The sequence below is a fragment of the Nelumbo lutea genome, chromosome 2 (assembly GCF_056320005.1).
Source record: "Nelumbo lutea isolate HS-2025 chromosome 2, American lotus-T2T, whole genome shotgun sequence".
Taxonomy (NCBI): domain Eukaryota; kingdom Viridiplantae; phylum Streptophyta; class Magnoliopsida; order Proteales; family Nelumbonaceae; genus Nelumbo; species Nelumbo lutea.
In genome coordinates, this window is record NC_142685.1 from 11,342,640 (window position 1) to 11,366,112 (window position 23,473).

Here is a 23,473-nt window from a genome sequence, read left to right on the forward strand (position 1 = left end):
TGATTGTTTTGATATTGGGTTTAGCTTCCAATAATTGTATTTGTGGACTAAGTACCTGAAGAAACAATTGATGATTCTTTGATTTTGGTGCAGCTTGAAAGGTTTGATGATTTCACCCTTGCCTCTTCGTGGGAAAGGTATCTTTTATTGGCATGATAACTTTTACATGTTCATGTCCTTATATTGTCAACTTAAGCTTGGTAGGACCATGTGATTTGGAAGGGAGGAAAGAACTAGAACACCAATTCTCTCTCTCTCTCTCTCTTTTTTCTTTTTTTTTTTAATTATCAGATTCATATCTGAAATTGAGGCTGTTTGCCGGTCATGGCTGGCTGATGGTACAAAGAATTTGTTGGTAAGCTTTTCTACCAGTTTATTCTCATTTTCTATGCTATGAGCTATGTTCTCTATATAGTAAAGCTGTTGTAGTTATAGTTTAATCACTTCTTTTTACATATTTGATATGTAAAGTATAATTTTCTGTGAAAAATGGGATTAAACCCATGGTTTTATTGTTGTTATCTCTTGATTTCTTTTAACTACCAATATTTAAAAACACAGATTGTGATGAGAGACTTCCATTTTGTCCTACATTTGTCCAAACCTTATTGACCAGAATGTGGGGTTGGAGTACCAAACCTGAAAAGCTAAAAATTGTCAAGAACCTCTGTACATGTGCTTAGGGGCCATTTCTTGGTCCAAGGTATAATCTCAGGCTGACAAGCATGAGAATGTAGGTTTGAGTCTAAGAGCAGCCACTTTGTGGAAAAAAAGCCAAATGTTAGGTCTCTATCCAGTCTATCCCTGCCAAGACCCTGTATAGCTGGGACCATTGTTTGGCAATGACCCTTTTTTACCTTTATATATGCATGTGTTGTTTGTGTTTGTGGATTTTCATAGGGGATAACATGTCTCCTTTTAAGTAGGTTGGAGCTGCCAAGGCAGGGGTGGAGCCAAGTATACTGGTGGGGGATCCTTGGCCCCCCCAAATTTTTTGTTAAAAGCATTATTTATATAGGGTTACTAATGGGAGGTTGGGTCAAAATGTAATAAAGTGCCCCCCCAACCCCTTCTCAGACCATTTTTCCCCATACCCTACTTCTTCTACTCCCTATCTTATTTTAGCTTCCCCCCCCAAAAGAAAATTCCTGGCTCTGCCATCATGCCAAGGTATTAACCTTAGGCAGTGTTTGGTTTGAAGGAAAGGAAGGGAAATGTAGGAAAACCTTTACAAACCTTGTATAGGTTTTCCTATGTTTCCCTTTTCCCTACATTATCCTTCAAACCAAACATAGCCTTAAGGTTCAAAATTTCAGTACGATACACCCCGTATCAGACTGGAAGCTGTCCGAAACCCCAAATAAGGGGTGTTTCGGACTTTGACCATTTTCAGGGGGTAGGCATGCTTAAAACCGACCCCCTGATGCAATTTTGAAAAAAAAAAAAAAAACTAAAGAAAAGTTATTAAGTAGCGAAACACCTGATATGCCTTTTCATCTGTATTGGGTGTATTGATACTTTAAACCATGGTTAACCTTTTAATGGGCAACTATAGTAGCCCCTTAGCCAGAAACGCTGAATTTAGAGGCATTGAGGATTTGCAGTTGCTTATGTGAGGATTCATCGCCTAGATGATGGGATTTTTTTGAATAAAATAGGGTAATTCCCTACGTTCCATAGTAAGCAGCAATGATCTTTCACTGTTATTTGTCTATAATCTTAATAAAAATGTATAAGCTTCATTTAAAACATAAAAAATCAACATATTCATGAAAAATGGAAGAAAGAAAAGAAATTTTAGAAAGTAGAGTGGCTGAGCCTCTATTTTTGTCCTTAAAGATCAATACGTGTTAAATTGCACAAAATTTTGTTCTTCCATGCTTATTTGTTCAGGTTTTTCTTTCCCTTTATACTAATTTAAATACAAGGTTTCCAGATCTCTATTGATGGTCTGGGTTTTCCATCTTTTTTAATACTTCTGGTGATCTCTCTCTGTCTATTTCTGGTGAGGTTTGGGTGGGAGTCGAGGGAGGATTCAACTTCTTATGGGGTGAGTGTCTAGAAAGGGATAATGCGGTTCAACCAAGACTTCAAAGCTTTAGTCAGTTTCAAGGTGGGAGATGGGCTGAGAGTAAGATTTTGGGAGGATGAGTGGTGTGGAATAGGGAAGTTCTGTGAGATGTGTCCAAAGCTATACGGGTTGACTGATCATCAAGTTAAGCTTGATCAATGTTTTGAGATGAAGGTGATCAGGTTGTGTGGTGTCCTAAATTTGGAAGACCCTTGTTGGATCAGGAATTAGAAGAGTGCATATTACTGCTGGAAAACCTTCAACATATAAAGGTTACAATTTCTTCAAGGGATGGGCTATGGTGGAAAGAAAGTAGGAACAGGAAGTTTACTGTGAAATCTTTCTATCTGGCTTTGGTTAAAGACCATCTGGATTCAGATCAAGTGGAAGGAGTTTGGGGGAACCCTGTTCCTCCTGGAGTGGAAGCTTTCACATGGTTAGTTGCTTTGAACAGTATCCTAACTTCAGATCACTTGAAAAATAGAGGATTCAATTTGGCAAGTTACTGTGATTTATGCTGTTCGGATGAAGAGTCAGTCTGTGACCAATTTTACTCATGTAAGATTGCAAAGTTTATTTGGAAATTCTATTCCTTCCTATTTGGGGTCAGATTGTTTCAGCCAAGATCATTAACAGAACTATTCTCCTCCTGGCCAAGACTCAGTGGTAGCAGGAAAGCAAGGATAGTTTGGAGATGCACCCTATTTATGCTGGGTCCTTTGGAATGAAAGAGACAGAAGATTGTTTGAAGATAAGTCTAAAAATATTGAGGTGCTTATGGCCCTGGTTGGGAAACTGGTGGTGGGCTGGGTATTGGTGCTTCCAGAATTTGATCAATTAGCAGATCAGATATGGGGAAAAACTTTTGGAATGTCCTTGAAATACAAGTTTGCAATACTGAACAGTTTTCTGTTCTTTAGTTTTCAGCAGTTTTGTATTGGTGAGGTGCCATCTTGTCACTTCTCAGATTTTATCTCCTTTTTTTGATTAATGAATATTTTCCTTTTACTCTTCAAAAAAGTCTTGTTACAGAAGCTTTACAGTACTCAGATGGTAATTGGCAGAGAAGACAAAATAATCTGGGCCCTGGGAGAAATATGGTCAATTCTCTGTTATATCTTTCTACAGTAGCTTGGTGAGACTGATGGAATGTAATTTTTGTAGTAAGAATGTGGTGTGCAGTCATTCCCTCTAAAGTAGCTTTTTTTGCTTGGTATTTCATCTTGGACAAAATTTTGGCTAGAGACAGCTTGGTGAGAAGAGGGATGCAGGTTGCTAACACAAATTGTGCTCTCTGTGATGAAAACTTGGAGACTGTCAACCAGCTGTTCCTACATTGTAAATTCTCCCAATGTATAGACAAAAATGACAGGGCCTTTTGCAGTTAGAGGCTGCTTCCCTGCTTCAGTTGCAGAGTTGTTGAAGGGCTGGAATTTGAGGGGTTTGAGTAAACATGGGAAAATAGCATGGGGAATGGTACCTGCAGCTGTGTTTTGGTCATTATGGAAGAAAAGGTATGCTAGGAATTTTGAAAATAAAGCAAGTACAAAAGAAGTAGTAACTAGCAGAATTATGGGGAAGGGTGTTCTCTTGGTTGGCAAGCCACAAGCTATTTAGTGGAAGGAATGCCAATACTTATTTTTTTTCTTTTTTGATTTTCAGAACCTTTTTGTTAACAGTCATGGACTGGTTCCGTAGCGTAAAGTGTATATCCTTTTTTTTTTGATAAGTATCAATTCATTAATAGGAAAAGTACAACCAGAGGCTGTACAACTCAGGAACAAAGATAGCACTCAAACTACAAAACCATTGGGAGATACAAACATGATTTTAAAGTCAAAAAGAGAACTGTAAAAAGAACTGTCAACTTTTAGCTGAATCGAAGACCAGGAAAACAGCTTCCCCATCCCCACAATCTTCTGCCACACTTCCTCTTCTTGACAGCTTTTGTTTTGAAATATCCTTGAGTTTCTTTCTTGCCATTATTGACCATAACACAGCACCTGGAATCAGATACTTTCCCTTTCTTGCTTAGACCTTGTACCCTCCAGTTGTTGACAAAATCAGCCATTGATTCTGGGTGGCAACTTCTGATTGCAAAAATTCTGAGAATCCTCACCCATATTTTGTGAGTGAAGCTGCAATGCAGTAACGGGTGGTCAACAATCTCATCATCACTGTTGCACAAGACATATCTTTTAGAATCAATCACCACACCCCTCCTAACCAGGTTGTCTCTAGTAGGAATCTTATTCAGGTAAGCAGCCCAAATAAAAAAAAGAGACCTTCAATGGAATGTGTTTGCACCATATTATATGCACAGGAAATTCCAGATCTTTTTCCTCTTGGGCCAGTTTACCATAGAAAGATTTCACCGAGAACTGGCCTTTGCTATCTGCAACCCAAAACCTTTTGTCTGCTGCATTAGTGTCGATTTGAGTGTTGTACAACCTTTGAAGAAGCCTAATAAATGTCTCGATCTCCAATCATTCAAAGCCCGAAAAGAGGATTCTAGACAAGCATCCCATTTTGAGACTGGACATATTCAGCTACTTTTGCCTCCTTGTTTGTTGCGATTGCAAATAATTTTGGGAAATCATCCTTTAGCGTATTGCTACCACTCCAACGATCCAACCAGAAATTAACTCTGGTACCCCTTCCCACTACAAATTTGATTTCCTTGCTGAAAGAATTATAGCTTTTTTCAATTCCCTTCCAAACTGAACAACCATATGACTGATTTGCATCACTAGGGACCCAACCTTCACTTCTTTTACCATATTTTGCTTCAATTACTCTCCTCCACAAGCAGTTCCCTTGGTTACCAAACCTCCAAAACCACTTGCCAAGTAAGGCTGAATTCATTTCCCGAATTCTTCTAATTCCCAACCATCCATTCTTTTTTTTTTTTCGTTTACACACCTTTCCCCAGTTAACTAAATGAACTTTCTTGCTCTCCTTCCACTCCATCCACAAAAACTCACCTATTTTCCTTTCAATCTGCTTTGCAACTTCAGTTGGAATTGGATATAAGGAAAGCAAGAAAACAGGTAGGGATGAGAGGACATTCTTGATTATAGTGACTTTACCTCTGATAGGTACCTTGATTTCCATCTAGCCAACCTCTTCTCAATCCTCTCCAAAATTGGATCCCAAATAGACTTGGAATTGCACTTAGCCCCTAGGGGCATTCCCAATCACTTTAATGGGAACTTACTTTAAATCCCTAAGAATCAGCCCAAGATTGCAGCTCTTGAACCTCTCCCATGCCACCAGTTCACTTTTGTGAACATTCAAGTGAAGCCCTGAAACCACTTCAAACCAACAAAGAATGGCCATTAAATTGTCAATTTGCTCCCTAGATGCATTGCAGAAAAAATCTGAGTGTACAGCAACGTGTTGTAGAGGTTTTTTTTTTTTGCCTTTCGAAGATCAGTACAATACATTACCCTCTCTCTCTAAAAAACCCTGTGATATCTCAAATTCTTCTAATGGTCTAGTTCATGTTCATATAATGTCTTAGTTAGATGCGGTATGCAATTAATAAATTTCAAGCACTTATTAAAAAAGAAAAAAAAAAAGAATTTCAAGCAATGCCATGGTTTTGGTTTGTGCTTCTCATTTATGTCAGATTATGATCATTTTGCACTTTTTTATTCATTTTGTTTTTTTTTTTATATATCTTTTATTGACTCTTATGGGTGTAGGACAATGGTGCAATTAACTTGGGCTCTCCAAAAAACTTATATAAGGTTAAGTCTGAGTTGAAGTATGGTATGAAGAGCTATTGTATGGAATACTTCTTTGAAACCAGTAGTGATGGTATTTCCTCAAGTTGATTTAAGCTTTTACTTTTCACCATCTAGGTTGGATACCTTGAGGCTTTTCCATTTTATCATTTGAGTTTTGAGATGGATGCAGGCAAAGATGTGGATTGGAATGATGATTTGCATGATCTGGAATTATCCTTTGGGGTAAAGACATTTCTGGTATGTAATGGCTTTTTATTGTACTCTTACTAGCTTTACCTATTAAGTGTTTTTATCCATCAATCCATCCATGTATAATTTCTTCATTATTTTCTTCCTTATTATTTCTTCACCCAAAATATGTCTTGACACTTTCTTTTTTTTGGTATCATCAGGTGATTGCACCTCTAAGTGCCAGTGGGGTGGTCCTTGATGCACCTGAGGGTAGCAAACTTCTAAGTGCTGTTTCAATTGCTTTGTCAAATTGTGGAAGGTCAGGTTTTACATGAAAAGTATGATATTGCTTTAGTATTTTGTTATTTGAGAAATGGGAATAATTTTCTTTGTATGAAGGTGACTGTCTGTCATATATAAGAGCTGGGGATAATTTTCTCTAAAATTTTCTTTTCCTTGTTTTTCTTTTGAAAGATGTTATCTTTCTTTTATTTTATTATGAATTCATCTGTTTCTTTTTTCTTGTCTCTATTCTCAGATCCGAAACTGTTGCTTTCATAAATCAGATCCTTCATTTCTCTTCTTTACCAACCATTTATATCCTAGTAGTATTGCCTCCTTCCCCTCCTACATTAGAGATTCTGCTGAATTTCCCAGTGGCAACAATACTCAAGCTTGGAAGAGAAAACTCTGTGCTTAAGAGATTCAAATGGGCTATCCTAGTTAATAATGCACCTGTTTCCTTTTTCTAGATAGTCTAGATGATCACATAGATGATGGCTAACCAACCATATAAATCAAGTATGACTTCCTTATTGATTCCAAGTTTATGACCCTTCTATTGCCTTAGCATTTAGAAATTACTTGGTTTTATCCTTTGGGATGGGCCTACCAATCTAAGAAACATGCCACAATCTTCTGGTTGGCAGGAAATATATAAGAAGAGCAGCTAATTCTCCATTATTGAGGCACATAACACAAACACTTGGGAATCTGTAGAATTGTATCAGATGCTTCCTTTTGAGCAAGTGACAGGTGTTGATTAAGAAAGTAACTCTAGGGGGCATAGTTGAAAACTGAAACCAGCCATTTCTTGGGGGAAGTGTGAACTAATGATGGGAAAAGGCCAGGTGGATTTGGTTACAAACACAGAGGTCAAGAGTATTAATGAAACAGTTAGCTAATGTTGCGACTGCTTATTCAGGGGTGAACTCTTTTGGGCTGAATTGTAATAGTAATTATTTGAGGGGGGGTCAGATTTCCTTAATTTTCAGGATCTGAACGTGTGAATACACTGTATTAATTTAAATTAATGATGTTACTGTTTTCTGTCTCTTTAAAATAGGTTCATTTATGTCTAGAGTTAGAGTTCAGCTCTGTAGAAATGAGAGAGAAGAGAATAGAAGGAACATAAAGGGAGGAGAGAAAAGCATCTCCCTCCCAGGTGGAAGATATATATTATATTACCTTTCCCAATGGGTTACAATGACATTAGTGCCCCAATTAAGTGTGGGACAGCAACTTAACCTTGGGTATAATAGTAAATTAAGAACTAATATAAAACTAAATGAATGGACTAAACTGCCCTTGACCGATGCCTACTCTTAAGACTATCCTAACTAAAGGGTCATTATCCAATGATGGTCCTGCTATATGGGATCTTGGGAGGGGTAGGTGGATAGAGACCAATACTCTGACACTTTTTTTTTCACCTTTGATTGGTAACTGTAACTTTATTAATGTTATGTACAAAATGTTTATTTTATTAGGCTGGTAATACACCACCTAACCCCTTTTTACTTTACTTTCCACATTTACAAACAACTCTCATCTCTTATCCCCCAATACATATGTTCCCTATTAGCTAGCCCCCTGCTTAGCAAGTGTATCAGCCATATGATTTGCTGATCTGTGTACCCATATGATTAATAGTTTGATACTACCCTTTCCCTTACTAAATGCTTGATTTCTCTCAATGTGTGTCTATACTGCCAGGTTCCTTAACTTTTCTCTTGCAACCAAAGCTATGACACTTTTCTGCACAAAGTGGCCTCTCCAAAGGCATTAGAAATTCTCAAACATCAAACTATTAGAGGAGAAAGTAATAACTAGCAATTGAACTTTGAGAATTCAGGTAGAAAATCAATAAACAAATAACAATCAACTATAAAGAAAACAAAAATCTTAAAAGGGCATCTTGCCGGTGTAGGTCAAAGAGAGGCAGCTACATACTTAGAGACGTCGGTGGTGCATGAGGGTCTACTCCCTGCTCAGAAGAAGATCGAGAGATCAGTTCTTACACTCTCCCCCCCTTCCCAAAGAGCTGCAAGTTCTGAGGATAGGCAATTAACAAGCAGTGAAGTGGAAAGAGATGAAAACAAGATTCCCACTGAAGCCCATTTCGCAGGAGGATACCGGGGGCTCTAGCGAACTAGAGGAAGTAAGAAACAAGATTCCCACTGAGATCCATTTCGAAGAGGTAAGTTCGGATGCTCAATATCCCCACTCTTTCCCTTCTTCTACTATTCTTGCTTCTCCTTCTTCTCCCTTAAAAGTGGGAGATCTGGATGGTGATGGCTGTGTGACGGGGGAGGGACGCTAACAGAACTTATAACAGGAGAAAAATGTGGAAAGCGGGTGAAGTCAGTCGTGAAGGAGGGAGGTGAGGGGTCCGGGGGAGAAGGAAAAAATTCAGAAGAAGCAGAAAAAGAGAAAAAAAAGGGGAAGCAAGCACAGAGAGAGGGAGGGTGGATATCAACGGCTTGGTGGAAAGACAGGTGGAGATAGGCAAAGCTCTTGGGTTGTTCTTTTTGGGAGGGGAAGGGGTTGTGAGGAGAGCCATTGAATAGTTTGAGAAGAATAGAAGGGAAGAGCATAATAAAAGAAATGTTTTAAGTGAAGGGGGAGAGGCATGGGATGAAGGAGAAGGGAGGGGAGATGATTAGTTGATGAGGAATAAAAGGTGCAGGCTTAAGCAGGGTATCGGGAACAGTTTCAAAAGATGAAACTGGTCTCCTGGAATGTGCGGGGATTGAGAGAAGAAAGAAGAAGGGCTATTATAGTTAGGAATATGTTGAGAAAGATTTCTCTAGAGGTAGTGTTATTGCAAGAAACAATGCTGGAGGTTTTTGACCTGGGCATAAAAAATGAAATTTGGGGAGCCAATAGTGGGGAATGGGCAGAGGTGAATGCAATGGGTTTATTGGGAGGTTTAGTTGTCACCTAGGAGCCAAGATATCTAAGGAAAATCGGAGAAAGGAAGGGAGTAAATTTAATATCAGTTTGTTTTCAGATGGTGGAAGGGGGTTGGCAGTGGGGTCTCGCAAATGTCTATGGTCCTAATGACAAAAGGGCAAGGGTGGAGATGAGGAAGGAATTGGAAGGGGTAGGATAGGAGTGGGGGGGTCCTTGGTGTATAGGAGGTGATTTCAATTCAGTCAGAAGGGTGGGGGAAAGGAGGGGGAGGGGGGAAGGGATGAAAGAGAGAGTGGGAATGAGAAGATTTGGTGAGTTCATCAGAAGGAATGGTTTAATTGATCCACCTCTAAATGGATGTAGATATAATTGGTCAAATGGCCACGGCAAGATTGGATAGGTTGCTGTATTATAGAGATTGGGAGGAGCATGTGGGTGATTTGATCCAGGAAGCTTTACCTTTTTTCTCGTTTGACCACAAGCCAATCATTCTTAGACAATTTGTAATGTTGTCTGCTCCAAAACCGTTCAAGTTTGAAAACGTGTGGCTTGATCACCCAAATTTCCTAGAGTGGGTAGAAGAGAAATGGGGTGAGATACAGGTGAAGGGTCTGCAGTCTTCAGACTGGTTAGGAGGCTCCAATTGCTGAAAGGGGAAATCAAGGGCTGGAGTTTAACAGTATTTGGGGATACAAGAAGAAAAAGGAAGGAAATATTAGAAAAAATGGCTCTCTTGGACAGGTTGGAGGAGGAAAGAGTGTTTCTAAGGAAGAGGAGATTGAAAGGGAAAGGCTGGATTGTGAATTAAAGAGAATAATTTATAGAGAAGAGGAGAAATGGAGAAGAAATCAAGACTGACGTGGCTGAAAGCAGGTGATAAAAACACTGCTTTCTTTCATGCCTACGCTAATGCTAGAAGGAGGAGGAATTTTATCTCTACAATTCAGGTGTGGGAGGAGATGGTGGAGGATTGGAATGAAATTCAAAGCAATGTGGTAGATTTTTACAAGAATTTATTTTCTTCAAGAATTTGGAACTGGATGTCTCTTTGGGAGATGGCTCCCAAGAAGCTGAGTGATGTCTTAGTAATCTGGCTTGAGAGAGATTTCGATTTGGGGAAATTAAGGAGGCTTTGAAAGGAATAAATGGAGATAAGGGCTCGGGTCTAGATGGATTTAATTTTGTTTCTACTGTTGCTACAGTAGTCCGAACCAGTAAGGAGAAGAAGAAAGAGAAGGAGAAGAAGAAGAAGAGGAGACGGAGAAGAAGATTAAAGAACTGTCGAACCTGATAGCTAAACCCTATCAGTCGACCTCTTAATAGTGATTAGGCTCTAATTAAATGTACAAGGACTAAACTGCCCCTACTTAAGTATGGGACAGAGAACCTCTAATAAGACTGCCACATAAGCTCATAACTTAACCAAGGTGAGTTGACTAATCTACCCTTATTCGGTAAATCTAACACTCCCCCTCAAGCTGGAGAATATATGTCATATAATCCTAGCTTGTTACATATGTAGTTCACTCTCCTTGAGCTTAAGGCTTTTGTAAACAAATCTGCCCACTGATCACTTGAGCCTACATGTTCTGTGCTTATCTCTCCAGTAAGAACCTTCTCTCTCACAAAGTGGAAATCAATCTCTATGTGCTTTGTTCTCTCATGAAAAACAGGGTTGGATGAGATATGGAGCGCAGCTTGATTGTCACAGTACAACTTCATAGGTTTATCCATGTGGAACCCAATTTCTTGTAGGAGATTCCTCAACCACACTAATTCACATGTAGTGTGGGCCATGGCTCTGTACTCGGCTTCGACACTGCTTCTAGCCACAACCGTCTACTTTTTACTCTTCCATGTCACAAGATTTCCTCCAAGAAATGTGCAGTAACCTGTAGTAGATTTTCTATCAGACACAGAGCCCACCCAATTTGCATCCGTGTACCCAACTACTTCAAGTTTTCCTCCTAGTTTATACAATAGTCCACGACTCGTAGCTCCCTTCAGATATCTTACAATTCTAAGAACTGCATCCCAGTGAGATATACGAGGGTTCTGCATAAATTGGCTCACCACACTGACTGCAAAGGAGATGTCTGGTCTCGTGATAGTCAAATAGTTCAGCTTCCCCACTAGTCGTCTATACCTTCCAAGATCATCAAATATTTCCCCTGTATCACTGCTCAACTTAACATTTGGTTCCATAGGAGTCTCAGCCGGTTTTGCACCTAACAGCCCTGTTTCGTCCAATAGATCGAGAACATATTTTCTTTGGCACAGGTTTACACCTTGTCTTGATCTAGCAACTTCTATACCCAAGAAATACTTCAATGTCCCAAGGTCTTTTGTTTGAAAATGATTTTGCAAAAAGACCTTTAGTTTGTCGATCCCCAATTTGTCATTGCCAGTTATGACAATATCATCCACATAGACCACTAATAAAATATTTTCAGTTTCTGAGTCATAGCTGAACACTGAGTGATCAACCTGGCATTGTTTCATTCCAAAATTCTTCACCACTTCACTAAACTTCCCGAACCAAGCACGAGGCGATTATTTCAACCCATAAATTGCCTTTTTCAGTCTGCACACCTTACCAGCCTCCCCCTAAGCAACTGTTGTGGGCCCGGAAATAGGATCTCGTCACGGGTCGGTCCACGGGGGAAAACCTCATGTTTTCCCTTGTCCCTTCTTGATGAACCTATCTTGGTGCCTTTGGTGATTTGTTCAAGAGATCACCAACTCTCCTAATTCACTTCTTTTAACTGAATATTCGATATCTTTATTGACTGATAGCAGCTCCTTAAATAGGAGATTACAAGAGTCCTAATCTTAGGGAGTCTCCTTGCTGAATAGGGAGACTTCCAATTCTATCTTGCTAAGGATAAGATAAGCTAATCCTATTCTGATAATAAGATAAACTAATCCTAATCTGATAACAAGATAAACTAATCCAATCTGATAACCTACTAACAAGATAAGATAAGAACAATAGAATAAGATAAGAACAAGCAAAATAAGCTAATCTAATCTAGATAAGGCTGCTGTTGCCGAACTGGGTAGGATGAGCATCACTGAATCCTTGCTACTGCTGGCGGTGGGCCCGGGGCCTGTTGCTGCCGGCGGCGATGGTACATCTTCCCGAGGAAGGCGTCCATAACAGCAACAAACCCAGGTGGTCGCTCCATATATACCTCCTCTATAAGGTCACCATGAAGGAAGGCATTTTTTATGTCAAGTTGAAATAGGGGCCAATCATACATAACTGCCAGGGAAATTAACACACAGACAGAGCTAATCTTAGCCACTGGAGAGAAGGTCTCCATATAGTCCACTCCATACAACTGTGAATAACCTTTAGCAACAAGTTTGGCTTTCAGACGCTCCACACTACCATCTGGCAAGTATTTAACAATATACACCCATTTACAACCCACCACATGCTTACCAGGAGGAAGAGTAGTGAGCTCCCACGTGTGAGTATGCTGAAGAGCAGAGAGTTCCTCCTCCATTGCCTGCCTCCACCCAGGTGAACTAAGAGCCTCTTGGACATTGTTAGATATGGAAATAGATGACAATAGTGAAACAAACTGGCGATGTGTGGCGGAAAGGCGAGATACTGAAACAAAATTGGAAATGGGATGGAGAGTAGAACTACGTTTACCTTTCCATAAGGCAATGGTAGAAGCTGGAGGAGGGGCCGGTGTCGTTCGACGTGTATACACTTGTCGAATTGGTGGTCGTTCAGTAGGGATCTGCACTGGATGAGGTGACGAGTCAACTCCAACAGGAACACCCGGAATGGGATCACTGACCGGAAGAGGAAGAGGAAGTAAAGGTGAAAACGAAGATGCTTCAGTTCTTGAGAAGAAGGGATCAGACTCAAAAAATGTGACATCAGGACAGACATAGCACTTCTGAGTAATGGGATTGTAACACTTGTACCCTTTTTGAGTCTGAGAGTAGCCAAGAAAGACATACTTAATGGAGCGTGCATCCAACTTGTCTATTCCAGGACTCAGATTGAGAACAAAGCACACACAGCCAAAGATACGAGGTGTTAATGGAAAGAGAGACAAGGTGGGAAACAAGATAGAGAAGGGAGACCAACCATGAAGAATAAAGGAGGGCATCCGATTAATGAGGAAACACGCAGTAAGTACAGGATCACTCCAAAACCATTTAGGAACACTCATATGATGAAGAATAGACCCAACCGTTTCAAGGAGATGACGGTTCTTCCGTTCAGCCACCCCATTTTGTTGAGGAGTGGATGCACATGAAGTTTGATGAATGATGCCATGCTGTTCTAAATACTGTTGAAAGGAAGTAAGAAAATATTCACGACCATTATCTGAACGAAGAACTTTGATTGGGACACCAAATTATGTATGTATTTCAGCATGGAATTTTTGAAAAATGGAAAATAGTTCACTCATTTCTTTCATTAAATAAATCCATGTCATTCTTGAACAATCATCAATAAAAGTGACAAAATACTTGTAACCATTATAAGACTCTATTTTGATCGGGCCCCAAACATCTGAATGAACCAAAGCAAAAGGACTCAACATACGACTTTCAACTCTAGGACTGAAGGAAACACGACGATGTTTCCCAAACTGACACGACTCACACTGTAACACTGACAAATGAATCAAAGACGGAACTAGTATCTTGAGTGCCTTGAGAGAAGGATGTCCCAATCGACAATGCCACTGTAGAGGAGTGAGTGAAGTCTGAAGTGCAACTGACGATCCACCACCGTCAAGATAATACAATCCACCAGCTTCATGCCCCCACCAATCTTCTTCCCCGTCCTAAGATCCTAAAAAACACAAAAGGAAGGGAAAAAAGTAACAGAACAGTTAAGAGTCTTGGTTAATTTACTAACAGACATAAGATTGAATGGAAACTTAGGGACATATAGAACATATGATAAAGAAAGAGAAGCCATGTCAACATTGCCAACACCACAGATGGGAGAGGAGGAACCATTGGCAAGGGTAATAGTTTGAGATGTGTTAGTTTCAGAGAGAGAAGAGAACACACCTGGAGTCCCGGTCATGTGATCAGAGGCTCCAGAGTCAATAATCCAAGGAGAGGTTTTAGATGATAGGCAAGCTATACCTGAGTGGGCAAGAGTAGCAGTAGTGTGCTGTGAAGTGGACTGAAGGAACCGCTCATACTCATCACGCGGTACACTCACCATCTCCTTTCCGAAAACAGATGTAGATGTGGAAGGAGTTAGGTCTGCCTGTTGATTATCACTGACATCAACCCCACCAGCAACAACATGATTGGCCCATTTAGAGGGAGGGCGGCCATGGAGATCATAACAGAAATTTACCGAATGTCCTTCCCTGCCACAGTGGGTACACTTCCTTGAAGAGCTGCCTTTTTCTTTGCCACGGCCTCCCCCTGAGTCACGACCACCACCACGGCCAAATATGGAACCACCACGACCTCCTTGGGAGGCATGTCCTCCCCCTTTCGTACCACGTCCACCTCCTTTGGCTGTCACAAAAGCTGATCTATCGGACTGTGTGGGATTCTCTGTCTGTCCCAAAGAAATCCTGCGAAGCCGAGCAAACACTTCCTCAAGTGTAGGAAGGGTAGAGCCCCCAATATTTGGGCCCTAACTAGTTCATACTCTGATTTCAACCCCACTAAGAACCTTGTGACATCTAGTTGTTCCCTCTGTTGTTACTGAACCTTAACATCTGGAGTGAGAGGATGATAGACATTGAGTTCATTTATGAGATTCTTCATACTGACATAGTACTCTTCTAGGGTTTTATTTCCTTGTTGCAGACCAAAGTACTCCTGATAGAGCTGATATACCCTTGTAGTATTATCTTGCCCAGAATACAACTTCTTGGCATGTTCCCATATGTCTTTAGCTGTATCTAAGAACATGAAGTTGGCACTTATTTTGGGTTCCATACTGTTCCATAGCCATGTCATGATTTGAGCATCCTCTTGTTCCCAATCATCAAACCCTGGAGAGTCAGCCGATGGTTTATCTTCTTTCACATGCTTCACTTTTCTCTTTGCCTTGAGAAAAACTTCCACCGACTTGGCCCATGGAACATAGTTCTCACCATTCAGTTTAATTGAGGTCATCTGTATACCTAGATAGTCAGAGGAAACCACCACACTAGGTTTCTGATCACTACAGCCATCTCCCATTGCTGCCATGATACTCTTTCAATGCTGCCTCTAATCTGACTTCCCAATCACCAACTATATGCTGCTGTCAAGAGTTTGATGTTCCAGAACCTACAGCAGCCCCTAAACACAATGATAGATACACATGCCTTTGTTCTTATCCACACCACTACTGATTTCACATAATAGAAGTTCAGGACTGTTATCAGTCTTGAGCCCTATTGGATTTCAGGATCGAAGATAAGAAGAAAAGAAAGAAGAGAGAAGAGGAAGGAGGAGAAGCAGTAGAACACAAGGGTTGAAAGGAGGAGCAGAAGCTTAATGTTCTGCCGCCGTCACTTTGATTAATATTTATAGGTTATGCTCATTACATGGAAAGGACAGATCTGCCCTTAGTCTTTACATAACAAATAGAGCAAAACATAAAACTGAAATGACTGAAATAAATAACAACTGAAACAACTAAATGACCAATAGCTAACCCTAGGCAGACTAGACAACTTCTACCCTACGAACACAGTGGGACCGTAGCTGTGGGGCCCACATCAGTGTTCTCTACACTCCCCCTCAAGTTGGGAATAAATGTTTATCATTCCCAACTTGGATAGATCTGCCTCTAGCTTCTTCCGTGATACAACTTTAGTGAGGATATCTGCCAGTTGCATATTGGAGGTGATGTATGGGAGACACACTTCTTGTGATGAGACCCTCTCTCGTACAAAGTGTCGATCAACTTCAATATGTTTAGTTCTGTCATGCTGCACTGGGTTGTGTGCTATATTAATAGCCACTTGATTATCACAATACAACATCAGTGGCTTCTCATACTCAATCCCCAACTCCTCAAGTAGTGATCTCAGCCACTCCATTAGCCATTGACTTGTACTCAGCTTCAGCACTGGATCGAGAGACAACACTCTGTTTCTTACTCCGCCAAGAAATCGGGTTACCTCCCACAAGAGCACAATATCCAGAGGTAGACCTTCTGTCATCAACACTCCCAGCCCAATCGACATCCGTATAGACTTCCACCTTCATGTGGTCATTGTTCTTGAATAGTATACCTCTACCCGGGCATCTCTTCAAGTATGCTAGTATTCTTTCTGCTGCTAGAAGGTGCGTAGTTCTAGGAGAATGCATGTACTGACTGATAACACTAACGACATAATTGATGTCTGGTCGGGTAAGGCATAGATATAGGAGCTTTCCCACTAACCGCTGGAACATAACTTTGTCTTCAAGCAGCTCCCTGCTCTCTGCACTAATCCTGTGGTTCTGTTCAATGGGTGTATCTGCAGGTTTGACACCTAGCTTTCCAGTTTCAGCCAAGAGATCTAACACATATTTCCTCTGAGAGACAAAGATCCCCTGCTTAGATCTAGCAACCTCAATACCAAAAAAATGCCGTAGTGTACCCAGATCTTTCACCTCAAACTCTTGATGAAGGAGCTGTTTAAGGGACTCAATCTCATGGTTGTCATTTCCTGTCACCACAATATCATCAACATAAACTGCAAGTAGTGTCAGTGCCGACTCCACCCTCTTGATGAACAGTGTATGATCTGACTGGGCCTGTACATAACCGATCTTCCCAAGGGCTAGTCTGAATCTGTCGAACCAAGCTCTAGGTGACTGCTTCAAACCATACAATGCCTTATTGAGCCGGCAAACCTTCTTACCTGCCTCTGTATCATAGAATCCAGGAGGCAACTGCATGTAAACCTCTTCTTACAAGTCCCCATTCAGGAAAGCATTCTTAACATCCATTTGATACAAAGGCCAAGTGTAGCTTGCTGCAAGAGATAATAGAACCCGAATGGTGATCATCTTGGCTACCGGGGCAAATGTCTCCAAGTAATCTATACCATAGGTCTGAGTGAACCCTTTTGCAACTAGCCGAGCTTTGTACCTCTCAATGGAACCATCCGCATTGTGCTTCACAGTAAATACCCACCTGCATCCAACTGGTTTCTTTCCTTTGGGCAAGTCAACTAGCTCCTAGGTATTATTTTTCAATAGGGCATCCATTTCAACTTGCATTGCACCTCTCCACTCCGAGACTGATAGGGCTTCTTGCACTGTTCTCGGAATAGGGACATCAGCAACGGAGGTGAGATAGGACATGTAGGAGGGAGATAGGCGACCATAGGACAAAAACTGGGAGATGCAGTGGGCTGTAGATGTGGTGCAATGCTGTTTTCCTTTACGGAGGGCAATGGGAAGGTCAAGGTCATCTGTAGAGGGTGAGGTAGCAACAATGGAAGGAGTCTCTGTGGGCCCTGGGACTGTAATATCTGGACTTGGAGCCGCAGAAGAGATTGGAGCTGGCTGGGACTGCTGATGACCGGGATCAACCTGCCTGCACCGCCTATGATAGACTCTCAACTGCCGATCCCTTTGACCACCCTCACTACTACAGCCCTCATCACCAACTGGAATAGGTAAGGGAACAGCCCCAAAGGTATTAACCCTGTCCTCACTGCACTCCCCCTGAAGAAAAGGACCCAAATCTCCACGCTCACTACTCTCCCCCTGAGGAGAGACCCGAGAATAGTAGGGTGTCTCCTCAAAGAAAGTGACATCCATGGATACAAACTTCTTCCCTGAGACAGGATCATAACAACAACAATCCTTTTGAGTTTGTGCATAACCAAGAAAGATGCATTTGGAGGCCTTAGGTTGAAACTTGGAGTGATGGGGACCAAGAAGCTGAACAAAATAGGTACAACCAAATGTCTTGAGGGGAATAGTGAACAATTCCTCATTGGGGTATAGAAGGGAAAAAGGAGGTTTCATATCAAGAACCCGAGAAGGAATTCGATTAATAAGATATACTGCCGTAAGGATAGCATCACCCCAGAAGCGAATAGGGACATTGGAGGTAAACATAATACTTCTACCCACCTCCAAGATGTGCCTATTCTTCCTCTCTGCAACCCCATTTTGCTGAGGTGTATAAGGGCATGTGTTCTGGTGGATAACCCCATGATTAAGGAGGTACGATGCCAATGGCTTAGCAAAGTATTCCTTTGCATTATCAGATCTAAACACTTTTTATCCTGGCATCAAACTGTGTTAGGATCATTTGGTGGAAGTTTTGGGTCAGGACAGGCACCTCATCTCGTAATCGCATAAGATAAACCCACGAAAACCGGGTGTGGTCATCAACAAATAGCAAAAAATACCTGTACCCCCCCATAGAAGGAATGTGATATGGCCCCCAAACATCAGTATGCACAATATCAAAAGAATTATTACTCCTTTTATTACTCAATGAATAAGAGTTTCTACAATGTTTAGCAAACTCACAACTTTCACACTTCAACTGAGATAACTCAACAGACTCAAACAAAGTAAGAAACAGACTCTTCAAGGACTGAAAAGATAAATGACCCAATCGGTTATGCCACAGCATAACCGGACTCACAACTTGGGAAACAAGTAACTTCTTATCCACTGACTCTTCCCGACGAGAACTCTCCCCGAGCAGATAGATCTCATTCGTCTCACAACCAGTCCCAATCACCTTCTTCGTCTCCATGTCCTGAAAAACACATCGGTCAGGAAAGAAAGTTACTAAGCAGTTCAAATGTTTGGTAATACTACTAACGGAAAGGATGTTAGTATCCAGTTTAGGAACATGCAAGACAGAGGACAAGGATATAGTATCTGACAGTTTGATGTCACCCTTGCCAAAAATAGGGACAAGAGCCATCAGCTATAGATACTTTATCCCTACCAGAAGATAAGTGATAAGTAGTGAACAAAGAGGGCAAGCTAGTCATATGGTTGGATGCACTTGAATCTATTACCCAACACGGTTCAGTAGTACCTGGAGCGGAGGCATGGTAGGCTGAGGCTCGAGTACCTGAGTGTGCAAAGGCCGATATAGCTGGAGCTGATGATGACTGCGGTAACTGAGCTGAACTGCCAACTTCCTTCTCCAATTGTATTAGAGCAGCCCGAACTGCAGCTAAGGTCTCTAATGGTGTGCCTCTCGTGCCAGATGAGGATGCTGAATCAGTAGTCGTAGCCACATGAGCATTACCCCTTTTATTTCTCAACTTTGCTGGGACCAAATGTGGATGCAACTTCCAACATGTTTCTTTTGTGTGTTTAGGTTTCTTGCAATGCTCACACACCACATCCCTTTTATCTTCCTTCTTTCTGTCCCTCTCTGAATCACCCTCTGTTTTGGGTTTGACAGCTACCAAGGCAGGTGTAAGTGGCTGAGGTTGCATCATGACTTTCCTCCTGGTCTCTTCACTGTGCACTAAGGAGTATGCCTGAGAGAGGGTCACACTATCTCTGGTCAAAATCTGTTGCCTCACAATATCATATTCTGAATTCAGTCCTGCAAGGAACTCAAACACTCTGTTTGTCTCGATGTGCTTTCTATGTATCTGAGCATCTTTGGGACTCTCTCACTCAAGAGTCTCTAAGTGATCAATCTCATGCCATAGGGACTTTAAGGTAGAGAAATAGACCGACGCCGGTTTCTCTCCTTGTTTAAGGGCATTCACCTCACATTTCAACTCATATGATCTGCCAACATTAAGGGGCTGGGAGTAAGTCTCTTTCATCACATTCCATATCTCCTTAGCTGTCTTTGCCCATAAGTAATTTCGGCTGATATGGGGCTGCATAGAATTACAGAGCCATGTCATAACCAAGTAGTTTTCTTGGACCCACTTGGTATACATAGGGTCTCCCTTGGAAGGTTCTGCCACATCTCCCAAGGGATACCCTACTTTGCCCTTTCCCCCAATAGCCATCATGGCTGATTGGGCCCATTCCAAATAGTTTGATCCATCAAACTTTGCGATTGTAATCTGAAAACCTGTCTCAGAACCACCACCATAACTGCTGTTCCCAAAATTGCCTTCTGCCTGATTCTTAAACTCCATTTCGGTCAAGAACCAGAAGTATAAAAAATTATGGTTACTACAGTAAAAAACAGCACTAGGACTCCCAACAACAGTCACAAAATCAGTGTAGAACCAATCTGTACTCACGATAGATGTGCATGAAATATGTATACGACTGATCTGAAATCAATAACCACACACAACAGCAACAGTCCGAACTGTTTTCACCCCTTCAGAAGTGTTCGAAACCCCAAAAGAAAACTGAAAAACAGTTTGAAGAGCAATCTGATATGCTGAAGCCAATTTGAGGTTTTAATCAGTCCTAAGAGCCGTACGGACAAGGTTTGTATTAGGGTTAATATGAAACCCTAAAACTGATAAATGTTGAGAACTATTAGGGTTTGCCGCAGGGATAAGACAAAACCCTAGAGAAACCCTAGAGAATAGAGAGATAAAACCCTAGAGTAGTTCGGCCACCCTTGCTGGATAGGTCCAACCTATCTTTTCTGATGTTATTTCTCTCAGAAAATAAAAGACTTACAGTAGAATGCAGTTCGCTGCCTACCAAGGTTACCCGAACCCTAGCCTTCTCTGATTCTTCCTGATCACCAACTCGCTACAACTGTGACACTTTTTCAAACAACTGCTAATCCTCTGGAGATCTCCAAGAACCAGTCAACGAACTCTGCTTTCTCAGCTTCCAGCCTTAGATGGTTCTCATGTGGTCGGCTGGACTAGACTCACATGAGAGAACCTTGCTTTGATACCAAGTAGAAGTTCAGGACTGTTATCAGTCTTGAACCCTAATGGATTTCAGGATCGAAGATAAGAAGAAATGAAAGAAGAGAGAAGAGGAAGAAGGAGGAGAAGCAGTAGAACACAAGGGTTGAAAGGAGGAGCAGAAGCTTAATGTTCTGCCGCCACCACTTTGATTAATATTTATAGGTTATGCTCATTACATGGAAAGGACAGATCTGCCCTTAGTCTTTACATAACAAATAGAGCAAAACAGAAAACTGAAATGACTGAAATAAATAACAACTGAAACAACTAAATGACCAATAGCTAACCCTAGGCAGACTAGAACAACTTCTACCCTACAAACACAGTGGGACCGTAGCTGTGGGGCCCACATCAGTGTTCTCTACACACATAAAACACAGACTACACCGACATTAATTCAGCACTTACTAACCACATGCAAGCTCTCTTACAACAACTACTCAACAAAGTTTGTGCATCACAAGCACCACCACACAGCCATAGCTGTCACACACAATACTGACCTGCTTTAACGCTTTTAAGAGGGCACCACAAGACCAACAAGAACTCAACTAGTACCATTGCATTACACCTTGCACCATTCGGCCACCTACAGTAGCCCCTACACCATTCGGCCACCAGCAGCAGCCCTTACACCATTTGGTCACTATAAACACAGCCTGTTCTTGGAATTTTTCCAAGAACCAGGGCAACAACCAACCTAGTTCTCTAGGTTCTGATCATTCCTCTCAAGTTCTTGAAGTATTTCAACCCAGAAATACCAACAGCACAAAGAGAAGAGATAACCAACCTTCGTTTGAGAGCTTCAGCCAACCATTCACTGCTGAAGTTGTTTTCTTAGGAAAGGAGGCTCTGCGCACCAGAAAAAAAGAAGAGCTGAGATGTTTCAGGCCTGGGACGAACCACTTTTCTCCATTGACAACCCAGAGAAGAAAAAGAGAGAACTGAAGCACGAACTGAAGTTGCCACGAACTGAAACAGGTCACGAACCTTGCTCTGATACCATGTTTCTACTGTTGCTACAGTAGTCCGAACCAGTAAGGAGAAGAAGAAAGAGAAGGAGAAGAGGAAGATGAAAGAACTGTCGAACCTGATAGCTAAACCCTATCAGTCGATCTCTTAATAGTGATTAGGCTCTAATTAAATGTACAAGGACTAAACTGCCCCTACTTAAGTATGGGACAGAGAACCTCTAATAAGACTGCCACATAAGTTCATAACTTAACCAAGGTGAGTTGACTAATCTACCCTTATTCGGCTAACTCTAACAATTTTCTTGTTTATAAAGGCATGCTAGAATATGCTAGAGAATGAGTTTAATCAGATGTTCAAAGAGTTACATAGGGAAAAGTCTTTGGAGAAAATGGCTAATGCTACATTCATATCATTGATCCCAAAGAAGGATGGCACGGTAGAACTGAAGGATTTCAGGCCAATTAATTTTATCAGCAGCACTTACAAATTATTAGCCAAGGTTTTGTCAAAAAGATTGAGGAAAGTGCTTCATGAGGTGGTGGGGGAATCTCAGATGGCTTTTATGGAAGGTAGACAGATTTTGGATGGAGTTTTAGTAGTAAGTGAATGTATAGATTCCAGAATAAGGAGTGGAAGAGCTGGGTTGGTATGCAAGATTGACATTGAGAAAGCCTACAACCATGTGGAGTGGGGATTTCTAGAAGAAATTCAAACGCTGATGGGATTTGGAGAGAAGTGGAGGAGCTAGATGTTTGCATGCATATCTACAGTGCCATATTCCATTCTTATTAATGGTATCTCTTCGAAATTCTTCCAAGCATCAAGGGGCTTAAGTCAAGGAAGCCCATTATCTCCCATTTTCTTTGTCTTGGTTACGGGAGTACTGAATCTATTATTGGGAAGGGCAGTTGGGTCTAATTGAAGGCTTCAAAGTGGGCAGAGATGGACCATGCTTCTCTCTCTCATCTGCAGTATGCAGATGATACCTTGATTTTTTTGGATGCTTCACTTGAGCAGGTTTTAAACCTGAGGGCAGTTTTGGAAACTTTGAGCTGTTAATGGGGCTGAAGGTGAACCTAACAAAGAGTATGTTGATTGGAGTTGGGAGAGTTGAAAGGGAGGTTCTAGTGGAATGCGCTGAAGCCTTTGAATATAAAATTGGAGAACTCCCCTTCATATATTTAGGGATGCTGATTGGAGGATCCTCAAAATCAGGTACATTATGGAGACCAATAGTGGAAAGAGTGGAGAAGAGGCTGGATGGTTGGAAAGCAAAATACTTATCTTTGGAGGGAAGAATAACCTTAATAAAGAGTGTTCTCTCAAGCCTACCAACTTACTACTTATCCTTACTTAGGATTCCGTGACAAGTGGCTGAAATGAAAAAAATCAAATGGATTTTCTTTGGGAAGGAGTACATGGGGAGGGAAAAGGAAAGAAGTTTCACTTGGTAAGCTGGGGGTAAGTTTGTAGACCAAAGGAGAAGG

The 23,473-nt window shown here is 41.3% G+C and overlaps 1 protein-coding gene across 3 annotated transcripts in view; it reads left to right on the forward strand.

Annotated features, from left to right (window-relative positions):
* The window catches only part of LOC148868555 (Rab3 GTPase-activating protein catalytic protein), a 94,551-nt gene that overhangs the window by 13,862 nt on the left and 57,216 nt on the right, over positions 1–23,473 (forward strand). For 2 of the 3 annotated variants that reach the window (XM_088972622.1, XM_088972623.1), the window contains exons 2-6: positions 94–137; positions 292–355; positions 5,779–5,893; positions 5,993–6,060; positions 6,216–6,313. In XM_088972622.1, coding sequence (XP_088828748.1) covers positions 94–137; positions 292–355; positions 5,779–5,893; positions 5,993–6,060; positions 6,216–6,313 — 389 coding nt within the window. The remainder of the gene's footprint in view (positions 1–93; positions 138–291; positions 356–5,778; positions 5,894–5,992; positions 6,061–6,215; positions 6,314–23,473) is intronic. The other variant, XM_088972624.1, reaches the window with a different exon arrangement.